Here is a 13,249-nt window from a genome sequence, read left to right on the forward strand (position 1 = left end):
TCTCAATTGTTTATCCCAACATCATGTTTTCCAACACATGATTTTAAGTAAAATTAGATCGTAATGAGTATATTTTCAAGAATTACCCTATGTAGCCTATTTTTATACACTTTAAAATTCTTTAAAAAAAGATAAAAATTTCTTAATTTGTGATTATAATTTCTAATATTTTTATGCTTAGAAATTGATTAAGGATGAGTGAATGAAAGTGAAAATTTAAAAGTCCATTTCTTGGATTTTTAAAAGCTCAAAAACTTGCAAAATATAGTTTTATGATAAATAGTCATTTAATGTAATAACTCACAATAATGTGAGAAACTCCTTTTAAACTTTATTTTTTAAATTAATACTTATGACTAACAAAATTATGATATTTTTCTTATAACAAAAAAATTTATACTCTAATATTTAGCAGTGTTATTGGGCCCGTGCACAGCACGGGTTGTCCTTAATTACTATATATATATATATATATATACCTTAGGCTATGTGACTGGTGGCTTTGAAATAGTAGTAAACTTGCCCTACAAATTCACATCATCTATGTACTGATTTTTACATACTTTTAACAAAAGGTAAACCTGAAAGTAAACATGGTAAGGGTGTCAAGTGGGCCGGGCCAGCCCGAACCCGGCCTGGTAAACCCGGCCCACCACCGGCCCGGCCCAAGCCCACTAATAGGTGTAAGGGGCTGGGCTAGGTGGGTTTTATTAGGGGGCTGGGCCGGACAAGGTGGACAGCCCACCAGCCCGGCCCACCATAAGCCTGGGTGATGGCCCACCGAGGCACCGGCCCGGCCCAGCCCGGCCCACTTCAAATTAAAAAAAAAAGATAAGTATTACATTTATTACTAATAATAAGTATTTTAAAAACATTGTATCCCAATAAAATAGTTGTAGCTATAATTGTGGGATTCTTAAAATTTTGGAAGCAAATATATGAAATATTTATTAATTATTCAAACCATAGTTAGAATCTTACTTTAGTTAATTAAAACTTAACCATTAATTTTAACTCATGTAATGTGTCTCTTATTCAAGTAAGAACTTGAGAAAAATAGAGATAATAAAAATGAAGAGGAATCGAATTCGTTAATATTTAATTGCTACTAAATGAAAAATAATTTACCTCTGAAATTGCTGATGCGTGAAATAAATCAAATACCCCTTTTAAGTTACTATCTTGCTGTTGGCTTACACAAGTTCAAAAATATTTCAATAGGTTATACAGTATACTATATAATAATATAAACTATTAGTTATATATATAATAATATATTAATATAATCTTATTAGTTTCAAATATTTTATATATAATAATAATTAAATATTTTTTAGCATATTGAAATGTCTCCACCGATGATGGAGACGTGACAATCTGCACATGACATTAGGACTTAGGATCAGATGAGATAATTAAATTAAGAACTTTGGTTTAGTATCAAAACTCATGTGCATTGTTCCCATTTAGATGAGTAGGAAATTTAGAAAAAGAGGATAGTAGGGAATTATGAGATAATATGGAGAAGAATGAATGGTATTTATAGTTTGAAAATACGGCCAAAGTATAATTTAAGGAACTTGAAGGTTAAAATAAAGTTGACAACAACTAGATTTTAAAGTATTAAACTTAATAAATTTTAGCATTAGAATTTTTTTTTAAAATAATTAAAATCCGGCTCGGCCCACTAACTAAAACCCGGCCCGGCCCACTAACTAAAACCCAGTCCGGCCCACTAACGGGCCCGGTTAGCCCGACGTGTAGTCCCTATCCGAGGTGGGCTGGGCCGGACACCCTTTCCCTCTCCAAGCCCGGCCCCCAGCCCGGCCCCGACCCGGCCCGTTGTGGCCTACATTTAAATGGCCCAGCCCGGCCCGGCCCACTTGACACCCCTGCATGGAACCCCAAAAACAATGATACGTGCATGCATGAAATTAAATATGCTGTAGTAATCCCCTTTGCATGTCTCCTTTCTGCATGCAACTAGTGAACAAGATAATAATAGCCACGCGTCATGGTCCAAGCCTATGGCACGTATTGTTAACTTTGAGTCTAGGTCTACATGGTCCAAGCCTATGGTGCATACTTGTGTTATGTGCTATAAAAGTTCACTTTCCTCTCTCATTCAATTTGTGATTCACTGAAGGTATTGTGTGCAACCCTTTTTCAAAATCTTGTCAATCTAAGGCCCCGTTTGTCCATAGATATAAAAAAAAAACTTTTTTTTTGGAATTTTAGAGTTGGAGTTGTGTTTGGCTATAGTTTTTGAAATTATAGTTTTTAGTAAAATGTAGTTGTAAAAAAGTGAATTTTTTTGAAAAACAAGTTTTTTGAGTTTGTGGTGTTCCGGAATACAACTTCAAGTTGTATTCGGAATTCTCATGGCCAAACGTTGATTCCGGAAAAAAGTGAAAAAAAAAATCTGGAATAAAGTGAATAATTCTTATGGCCAAACGGGGGCTAAAAGTGTGTCAATCCTGCTTGATCCGCCCTCTCTAGGCGTCACATCATAGCTATAATTTATTCGTTTATTAATATCTCAAAGCAACAAATTTGTTTTCCTCTCTTATAAATTTCGGTTTTTTTTTTTTTTGGGCGGAGGCCAACTATATGTAATTGGTTTATTGTTTGATTTGTTACGGGGGACGATGTGGTGGGCGATGGTGATGTGATAATTTATTTGATTCACATTTCACTATTGTATGCTAATATGAGCAGTAGATATATAATATTAATTTGTGTAATAGTTGAATTTATTGCTTTCTCGCTATGTATTTTAGACTTTATGAGAGACAAGCTCATTTTTTCCTGTTAGACAGGCTAGGATACAATGAACTAATTCTATATATATATATATACACTCACTTATTTGATTCGTCTCAGTTTGTTTGGCGCTGTTTTCTTGCTTGTCAATATTCCTAATATTGTAAGATTTTATATTTAGAAAATAATTTGTTATTTTCTTACACCTTTTGTCATTAAAACCCGATCCTACAAGATTAGACATGACTTATTGGACGTGATCCTACCAGAGACAATTTCAAGTAGTTTTCCTTATAGGGTACTTTAGTAAGGTATTCCAATTCTATATGTTGACACGTACTGTTGCAGGACAACTACATTTACTCTTAGATTAGGAATAAGGGGACGTTTTGCCACACGATTTAGGAAAATATTTCCGGTAAAAAGTTCATTATAAAATGTTTATAACCACACAAATGTTATTACATATATTTGATTATAAATTAAAAGTTTTTTTTTAATTATAAATTTTTTATGTCAAGTCCAACTATGACGAATAAAGTGAAACAAGAGGAGCTAGTCCTGACTAAAGAAAAAAGAGCACCAATCAAATTGAAACGAATGACCTGCATCATTTTGATTATAGAATTGTTGTATCCTTGCCTACCTAACAGGAAAATCTTAGGTAAAGTCTGGATGAAGAGCAACAAAATAATACATTCAACTATTGATAAATAATATCTAGTGCTCATATGATTCCCCCATCCCCCTCGTCCCTGCAGCCAAAAAGGGCAAAAGAAGAATAAGAAGAAAAAGAAAAGAAGATATTAATAAGACGAAACGAAAATAATAAATTGATACTTTGGGATATTAATACACGACGAAAATTACATAAATGTCCCAATTTATGTGCTGGTTTTCGAGAATCAAAAGAGTTCTTTAACCGCGATATTTTCATATATATGTTCTTTGAATACTGTGAATGGTAAATTATATATTATCACTTAGTATAGTAATTTTATGTAGTTTTCAAGTATATAAATTCTATTTCAAAAAATTTAAAAAATTTATGTCTAAATTCGTGATTAAATTTGAGAAGTTTAACTCTGGAAAATCGAACTATAATACATAAATTGGGATAAGGGAGTATTATCTTGTCCAATATGGAACAATTGCGTGCCGAAAGGAGACGTGAAAAGGGGGTTATTGCATATCGTCCTATTTCATGCATGCACGTTCCTTTTTTGGGATTCCATGTTTCACTGGAAACTAAATTAATGCATCTTTCTAAATATAGAGGTTAATGAAGTGGATTCATGAGCAGCATGAGGACGTTTTAGATTTAAACCTCAGGTGTAGGTAAAAATAAACTAAGCGATTTCTTTCTCCTCTTCAAGATTTGGTGGATAGAGATTTACCTAATATCTATGCTAGTGGGAGGTAACACGTATCCCATAAAATTAATAGAGCGCGCTAATCGGCTCGGATTCCACGGTATTATAAAAAAAACATATAAAGATTAATTGGTCTTTCTTAGTTTTTTACATGTAGAAGTTACATACGTCAATTAACCACGTGTGGTTTTGTTTAAGCTCAACTATATAGCTCCCAATACCTAGTAGGCTATCTACGCCCCTATAACCTATTGGCCTAAAACAATGCATAATTTAACAGTCAACTTAGGATAAATCCATTCGAACTTGTAATAGTATCCACCTAATCTATTTTTTGACTCTATTCCGGCCTTTACCTAGTTCCTAAGTCAATCGTAATTAATTCCATGCGTGTGATATCGTTGCCAAAAATTGGCAAACGTTTGAATTTATCAAATGGAAGCAACAAGATCCCTTACTCAAAATATTCTTCATAAGTACATATTTAACGCATAAATGGATTTTAGAAACATCAAAAGAAGTTGACACATGAAAGTAGGCCAAAAGGGTTCAATATATAGTATATATACTTTTCCAAAATTATCCATCTACATTAAGTTCGATGAAGGGTGTCAATTACGTCCCCTTAGATGCAAACTTAATTCATTTGTTCCTCTTTTTAGTCATTGCTTAAACAAGGTGAAGAGTTAGAGAATTCACTTTCAAGAAAGCTGACAACAACGAAAAAGAAATGTAACAAAGAGAGCACCACTTCCTACTAAAAACAATAGTGATTCTTTCCTAGCCAAAATTTGCATAGATCAAAATATATTTCATCAATATAACTTGAAAATATATTTAAGAAGAAAAGAAACAATAGAACAAGCAAAAACATTCGCAAAAAGTATAGTAACAAAGAAGAATAAATCCACCTGATGTGAGGCGTGTATATATTTTTTTTTTTTGTGTGGCAAATAATGAACATGTAAGATCCATTAAAAGAATAATGATTTTACTAAAAGAAGAATTCATTAATTAACTTGAAAACTTTCTATAATGCAAGGTGACAAATAACATAAAAATTAATCCTATCAAAAAATAATAATACTTTTGATCTATTGGAGGTTGGCGAAGTAAGCCAAGCAGAAAAATTAATGAATTTCTGATAGAACTAAGAGAAATAGGATAATGTGATAACATAATCTTTTACATTAACCATATGGACCATGAGACTGGGATAGAGGCTTGGCCCATCCAAAACTCCCATCACGTGAAACATTGCTACATTTATGGAAAAAGATAAACTATATCTATATCTATACATCTCAAATGAGGGGACTAACTACTTATAAAACACAATATACAAAGAAGAGCAAATGTGACGAATGCCTAGTGCATCCAGAATATGTTAAGGCTGTGAAGGCATATGTTTTCAAGTTAAGGTTGGTTTGATAATATATATAGCCAAGAGAATTAAACTTAAAACTGACCTAGAAATCTGAAAAGCCCCCTTGAAAGTCCAAGCATCAGCACACTTTAATAGGTATTTAAAGGGAAATTATGAATTTATTATGAGTGCTTTTAATATTTTGTACGTTGAATTTTCTTGGAACTCTAAGCATCAGCAAATAGTTGATCCAGTCACCCGTATCTAAGCCACTTTAATTTCTTGTGTTTAAAGGGGTAATTAATATTTTGTATTTTTGTTACTTTAGATAATTACTCCAATTTATTGCAATCCTTCTAGTAATTAAATTAATTTTAAAGGGTAAAACGTCGTTCAACGTTTAGTGGACATTTTAGTAATTCAACTTTTAACTTTTAGCTTACCACTTTTAGAATAGTATGATATGATGACAGATAGATTATTTAGTTTATTAATTATTAATAAAAGGTTTTTTTTCTTCAAGAATAAAATATACCTGCATATGAATCTGGTCTATACTGGCCATGGATGATTTCAGACGAGGTAGGGGTAGGCCAAAGAAGTATTGGGGAGAGGTAATTAGACACGACATGACGCAGTTACAACTTACTGAGGACATGACCTTAGATAGGAGGGTTTGGAGGACCCACATTAGGGTAGAAGGCTAGTAGATAGTTTCATTATCCTGTCTTATTAGTAGTCGCATTATCGCAGTATAATTTCTTGTGCTCTGATTTATGCTATTATCTGTTATTTCATGTGCTTTGATTATTCTATGTTATTTGTGTCGCTTGCGTTACTTCATTTCCATATCGCTTTGAATCTCTTAGCATTATCTGACCTCTTTTTATGTTTTTTTATTGAGCCGAGGGTCTTTCGGAAACAGCCGTCCTACCTTGGTAAGAGTAAGGTTTTCGTACACTCTACCCTCCCCAGACCCCACGTGGTGGGATTTCACTGGGTTGTTGTTGTATGAATCTGGTCTATACTACTAGATCATTCAACGTAACTTTTCAATTTTTTAACCTTATGCTAACTAAGAAAATTAATGCATTGATTTTTGAAAGAATAAATATTATAAATGGTGTTTAAGTGAAGGGTAAAATGGTTTTATTTTAATCTTTGAAGGGTATTATTGTAATTTGACTTTCAACTATGGAGCTTCCTACTTTTTATAATACTAGTTTCTCGACACGTGCACGTGAATATCGAGTCATGTAGTACATATATGTAAAATAATATCAATATTATTAAAATAAAATATTGAGTAAATAATTATACCTGAAAAAATAAAATACAAGTGTTCTGGGACGATCTATGTGGATCCTGAGTAAATAATTATACCTGAAAGAATAAAATACAAGTGTTTTTGGATGATCTATGTGGATCGTGAGTAAATAATTATACCTAAAAGAATAAAATACAAGTGTTCTTGGACGATCTATGTGGATTGTCGGATAGTTACTTATTTATCAATGTCAAGATGATTAGGTATCGGCCGAACCAATGAGGATAAACAATCAATGTTTAATTAGATATTTGTGATTTTTAATTTTATCTTATTTTATTAGGTACAAATATGTAATAAAGCGTATCTCACCTAATACTTCCTTATAGATGATATTCCTTGTGTGGATGTTTCTTTCATCTGCTTTGGTTGCTCTGTACTTAGACTACTTTTGTTGTCAAATATTGATATTTCTCTTGAAAGTGCAACATAAAATTGATTATGTAAGATCATATGTTCTTGCAGATATAATCCAACATGTTATGGTAGATACAATCCGAAACTGATGGTCGGCACTCTGATTGTTAAAATTGGCCAGAAAGAGAGAAAGCAAGAGAGTAGGAGAAACATAACTGACAAAATGAATATGACAATATACATAAGTGGCAAGACCATTACGTGTTAAAGTACACAAATAGTCTTTTTGATAATAGATATCATTTTTTGCACAGTTAAGTTAATAAACATTTTACTTTCCACCAGAAAAAATAAGTAAATGAGATCTCTTGCCCTTTTGACAATTTGAATAGAAGAAATTAATCTTTTCATATCTATTATGTGTTAATTTTCTGATCTCTTGTGTGTAAAAATTAAGATCTCTTATAAAAGGACATAAAGCTAGAAATATTTTGTAAGTGGGCAACAAAACCATTTCTCTAAAAAACAAACTAACCCATAATCGATAATGTTCTTTAATTAATAAAATCTATAACTTATAAGAGATAGAAGGTCTTCCAATTTATGAAATATAGTCACTGAAATGTTTACTAAATTTCTTAAAGCACATATTTAGACATAACGATTTTAGCTTGTAATAGTTCATAATTGAAAGGAAAAAAAAAAAAAATTCAAAGGAATGAAATAGCCTATTGGTACTATCTGCTTCAAAAAGGAGTATTAAGACAAAGTTGTAAGCTAGTTTAAAACAACATGCTGATGATTAAAAAAGTCCTATTTTATATAAATTTTAAATGTGCTTGCTCTCTCCTTTGAACACAGAGTGAATAAATGACATTTGTCGTAAACTCTTTAAAGTAATTAAAATGAAAACAATAAGTTAAAAAAAGAAGAAGCTAACAAAGGTGAGGATTATAACTTAAGTCACTGCAGGGGTGTAAATCCCAAATCAATAGACCTAATAGAAGATAATTATGAATTATGACAAACGCCTTTCTACAGATGAGGCAAAAAAAAATTAGCAACGCGGGTTTGAAGTAATAACTGGATACCCAAATTACTTTTAATGATAAGGAATATGACTATCTATCTGTAATTGCTCTATTGGCATTTCAATGTTGGTGAGTCTTTAATTATTATTTTTTTGGTTAATCGAGTCTTTAATTTCATTTGCAACCTTAAAATAATTTTTCAAAAACTCAAGAAAAACTGAACATCAAATTAATAGAAGAAGATAACGTTGTAAAACTATCATGGGTAGTACTTAATCAAATGTGCCAATAGAATAACGTGATTTGAATAATTGGATATACCAAAAGAATACTGCGTGTTTTTATACTTGACGGCATGAATAAAACCAAGCCAAAAATATATCATCAAACTAATGCAGAATATAAATTTTGTAATAAAAAAACATAAAAATCAATTAAGCCACATCATAAGAAGAACTATGACTTTGAAAAACTTTGGTCTTGAAAAAGCACAATTTTAAGAAAATAACGATCAGAAAAAATAAAAAAGGACAAAACATACCTTAGTCGAGAAAGATGATGAAATCAAAGGAGCCATTGTAGTCCCGGAATCCGAAAGACCGAGAAGAGAGTTGAGTAATTACTAACTTAGTGATCTTGACTCGTTTAAGTTTAATTGATAAACTTTCTGATCCTGTTACCTTAGATTTGAGTTGAAATCCTTGCAAATATCCTTGTTATTAAGTAATGTAGTCATCTAACGGAGCAAGATGAAGTATAAAAGCAGAAATGAAAATTCGTCAGAGACCCGGAAGATAACATTGGTTTTACCGTAGGAATCAAATAGTGAAATAATTTTAAAAATCCATACAAAGTAATTTTGTTAGAAAGAATAACCAAATGAAGGTGGGTTTGCATAAGGGGGAAACAATGTTAACCATACCGGCAGATTCTTGCCTTGGTAGGTAGACTTCGTAACTGTTTTGCGTTTTCGTGTCTCTTAATTTGCAGTAGAGGAAAACATTAGTTTCATAAATTTGTTAGACAACTATTCTAAAGAGGCATTTGTACTGAGTGTGTTTTATTTGTACGGTTTTTTTTTTTTTTTTTTTTTTTATATTTAGGTAATAATATAAAGGGTGTTTTAGTAATTTAACTTTTAAGTTTTGGAGTTCATACTTTTAAAATAATATAAATAAATAAATAGATAGATGTGATATGATATGATGATGTAGGGGATACTTATTCTGAATTGACGTAGTTTCAAATTTTATTGTCAATTTTCTATGAGTATTATGCTGAAAATGGCCTCGACCAAACATAATCATAGAACCCAAAGGACAAATCCAAAGATTGTAGAACTTTCGAAGTCTCATTTTGTATGCTTAAAGTGGTAGAACTCTATTCACATATAATTGGTCATTAAAATATATTTATAAGTTTTCTCTCTCTATACAATTCCTACCGTTACATCATCAACGGCTAGCTCCAGCAAGATTTCCGGCCACGCTCCTCCTTATGGAGCCGGCGGTCGGTCCTAATTTGGTTCCTAAGATGCATCCCCCAGATCATCTCGGTGCTACGATGACTCCCCAAGATCCTAATTCATCCAAAAATTCCTATAGATCTGCTATTTCAAACCCACAACCTCAGAAAACAGGACATCGTCGAGAATCGATTACGGCGACAATCACATCACATAATGGAACACCTGCTACCATCTTTGATACTGATGAATATTACGGAATGATGGCAGAGGAATGCAAATTCGTAATTGTTGGAAAATTTATGAAGATTCGACCCCAAATTGAAGTTGTACGGACTACAATCAAGGAATTATTTACTCTAAAAGGTACAGTGCAAGTTGGGGTATTCGACAATCGACATGTGTTTATTGAGGTTTTTAATGATGAGGACTTCAACACGGTTTATTTTAGACATGCAATTGAAGTTGAAGAGCAAACGATGTGGCTTAGTAGATGGTCACCGGAATTCACTCCTGATGAAGACAGCCCCCTTACTCCGGTATGGGTTCTTCTTCCTAAACTTCCATTTCATCTACACACATGGCATTACCTCAAACAAATATTAAGCATTGTTGGTACACCTATGGCTATGCACCTTGCTACGAAAGGAAGAACCAGACCTAGCATGGCTAAGGTTAGGGTAGAAATTGATCTTTCAAAATCTAGAATTAATCATATATGGATTGGATCAAAGAACTCTAATAACCCTATGGTGGGTTTTGAGCAGAAGATCGAATACGAAGGAGTCCCTAAGTATTGCAATCATTGTAGACTACAAGGACATTCTATTAGCCAGTGTAGAAGAATTGAAAGAGAAATTGCAGATAAGAAAAGGCAAGAGGAGATCAATCAAAATAGCAACAAAGGGGACCACGAGAAAAAGAAAGATAAGATTGTACCTTCTAACAATAATAAACAAATCCCAAATGAGAAAGAGACAGTGGAAAATGGGGGAAATTCTCAAATGGCTACAGAGGAAAAACAACAACCCCACAAAAGAGATTTTGGAAAAAGTCAAACAACCCAAGTGCAGAATGAGCAAGAGATAAGGGGAAGGACTTTGTCTACTGAAAAGAACAATAGTAACATCGCTAAAAGAGGTAGGAGTGAACCACCCAAAAAAGTCTACTTGCCAACAGGAGCTATATTTGGAGTGGATACGCCTCCTCCTACTAATGAGATGGTGATCAATAAAAATAAGAGCCTACAAGATAAGGATCTTGAATTGAGGAAAGATGAGGTGAGAGCTACTGAAGTGGACAAGCCCCTTCCCGTTAATGAACCTGCCAAGAAAAGTAGTGTGGAAAAACAGAATGTGCCTATTATTGAGAAAATGAACTTGGCTATTACATGTGTTCCTACTCCTAAAAGCTCAATTCCTAGTGAGAAGGTTCCCGAGACATCAAAACTGGATCAATCCCAACAAATTATTCTGAGTACTGCTCAAAGGGAGACTATTATTATTGATGATCCAAAGGCCCTTCAGGTAGTATTATTTGAAGATAAGAATGAAAAACAAAAACATGAGCAACAATGGATGATTGAAAATCCCAAAAAAGTCAGATCTCCCAAGAAACTGAATAGCACTTCTCACGCACCACCAATTCATAACAGATTTGCAGAATTGCTTGAAAACAAAGAAATAGAAAAATCTGAAAATGTCAATAAAGCAAGTCCTACAAAGAAGACTCAAAGTGGAAATGATGATCCTGATGAATGGGCAGAAAGTTCCTCTACTGAAGAAGAAGAAAACTCTACAGGAGACTCATCCGATGACGGAGCAGAAATTTTAACCCAATCTGTGGTTGGAAAAGAATCAGAGGTGCAAACTGATAAGATGTCCGAGGGTGATAAAGGTAATGTTTCTCAGAAGAAGGGTAATATGATCACCCGGAACCAAAATAAAATTTTACACAAAAAATCCAATACCTCCAATAATGTTTAAGATCTTAAATTGGAATATTAGGGGGATGAAGTCTCAAGCTGCAAGTGAGAGGCTTACTTTTATGACAAATCATCATCAAATTTCCTTTGTTGCACTACAAGAACCATTTATGAAGGAAGACAATATTGATACTTACAACAGAATGCTTGGTATGGATACTTGCTTTGCTAACATTAGCAATAAGATTTGGGTGTTCTGGAAAGCTGGTATTAAATGCAACATCTATTCCAACCATTCTCAAATGCTTACTTGTAAAATAGAACAAGATGATCCCAAGTCTAATTTCTATATCTCCATTGTTTATGCTAAATCCAGAAGTGCTGCTAGAGAAGAGCTTTGGGATCATATGAGAGCCTTTGCGTCTACCATATCTCTCCCCTGGGCAGTGTTTGGGGACTTTAACAGTATCCTAAATTGTGATGAGAAGCTGGGAGGAAATGCTCATAGGTTGAACAAAAGTTTGCCTTTTCTAGAATGCCTCAGTGACTGTAGTCTCTCTGATATGGGTTACTTTGGTCATGATTTTACTTGGTGCAATGAAAGAAAGGATCAAGATATCATTTAGAAAAGGCTTGACGGATTGACTGCAAATGAAGAATGGGGTAATTGCTTTACAAAGACTACAGTTCATCAACTTACTAGGGTGAGTTCTGACCATTGCCCCCTTCTAATTTGCTGTGAAAATGATGATAGACAATATATCAAATATTTCAAATTTTTAAACTTTTGGGCTGATGAAAAGGGATTCTATGACGTGGTAAAGCTGAATTGGGAAGTTAAGATCTCTGGCAACATCTTTTGGGTTGTTCAGCAGAAATTAAAAAAGGTTAGCAAGGCTCTTAGTGAATGGTCCAGAAATAGCATTGGAGACATTTTCAGTAAGGTCCATCAATTGGAGAGCCATGTTAACAGATGTGAAGAAATTTATATGAGATCCTTGAATCAAGACCACATAATGGATTTAAATAAGGCTAAAGATGACTTAGTTCTACATCATAAAATTATTGATAGTTTTTGGAGGCAAAAAGCCAATCTCAAATGGAATCTTGAAGGTGATGACAACTCTCGTTACTTCCATACCATTGTTAAAGACAGAAAAAGAAGATTAAACATTCACTCTATCAAAGTGGATGATCAATGGGTGGAAGGTGATGAGAATATTGCTATTGCTGCTGTCCAATTTTATGAAAACTTATTTGGCAAGGATGATAGGGACATTGACATGAACATGATCAACTTACTCCCTAGACTTATTAGGGAGGAAGACAATGATATGTTATTGGCAGTGCCTACTAATGAAGAAATTAGGAAGGCTGTTTTTGAAATTGACCCCAATAGCATTGCTGGCCCGGATGGACTTAATGGATTTTTCTTCCAGAAGACTTGGAATATTATTGAAACAGATATGGTAAGGCTGGTTAGAGCTGTTTTTGATGGTGAATCTCTTACCAAATTTTATACTAGCACTTGCCTTGTCCTTCTACCAAAAATTGAACATCCTCAATCTTTTTCAGATTTCAGACCCATTAGCCTGAGCAATGTAACTCAAAAAATTATCTCCAAAGTTTTAAATGAAAGATTA

At 33.4% G+C, this 13,249-nt stretch overlaps 1 protein-coding gene across 1 annotated transcript; it reads left to right on the forward strand.

Moving 5' to 3' along the window:
- Positions 1 to 9,780: 9,780 nt before the first annotated feature.
- Positions 9,781 to 11,667, forward strand: LOC132601922 (uncharacterized). The gene has a single exon (XM_060314970.1). The coding sequence runs from the start codon at positions 9,781 to 9,783 to the stop codon at positions 11,665 to 11,667; it is 1,887 nt and encodes a 628-aa protein (XP_060170953.1).
- Positions 11,668 to 13,249: the final 1,582 nt, after the last annotated feature.

Source organism: Lycium barbarum, chromosome 7, assembly GCF_019175385.1.
Source record: "Lycium barbarum isolate Lr01 chromosome 7, ASM1917538v2, whole genome shotgun sequence".
Classification (NCBI taxonomy): Eukaryota; Viridiplantae; Streptophyta; class Magnoliopsida; order Solanales; family Solanaceae; genus Lycium; species Lycium barbarum.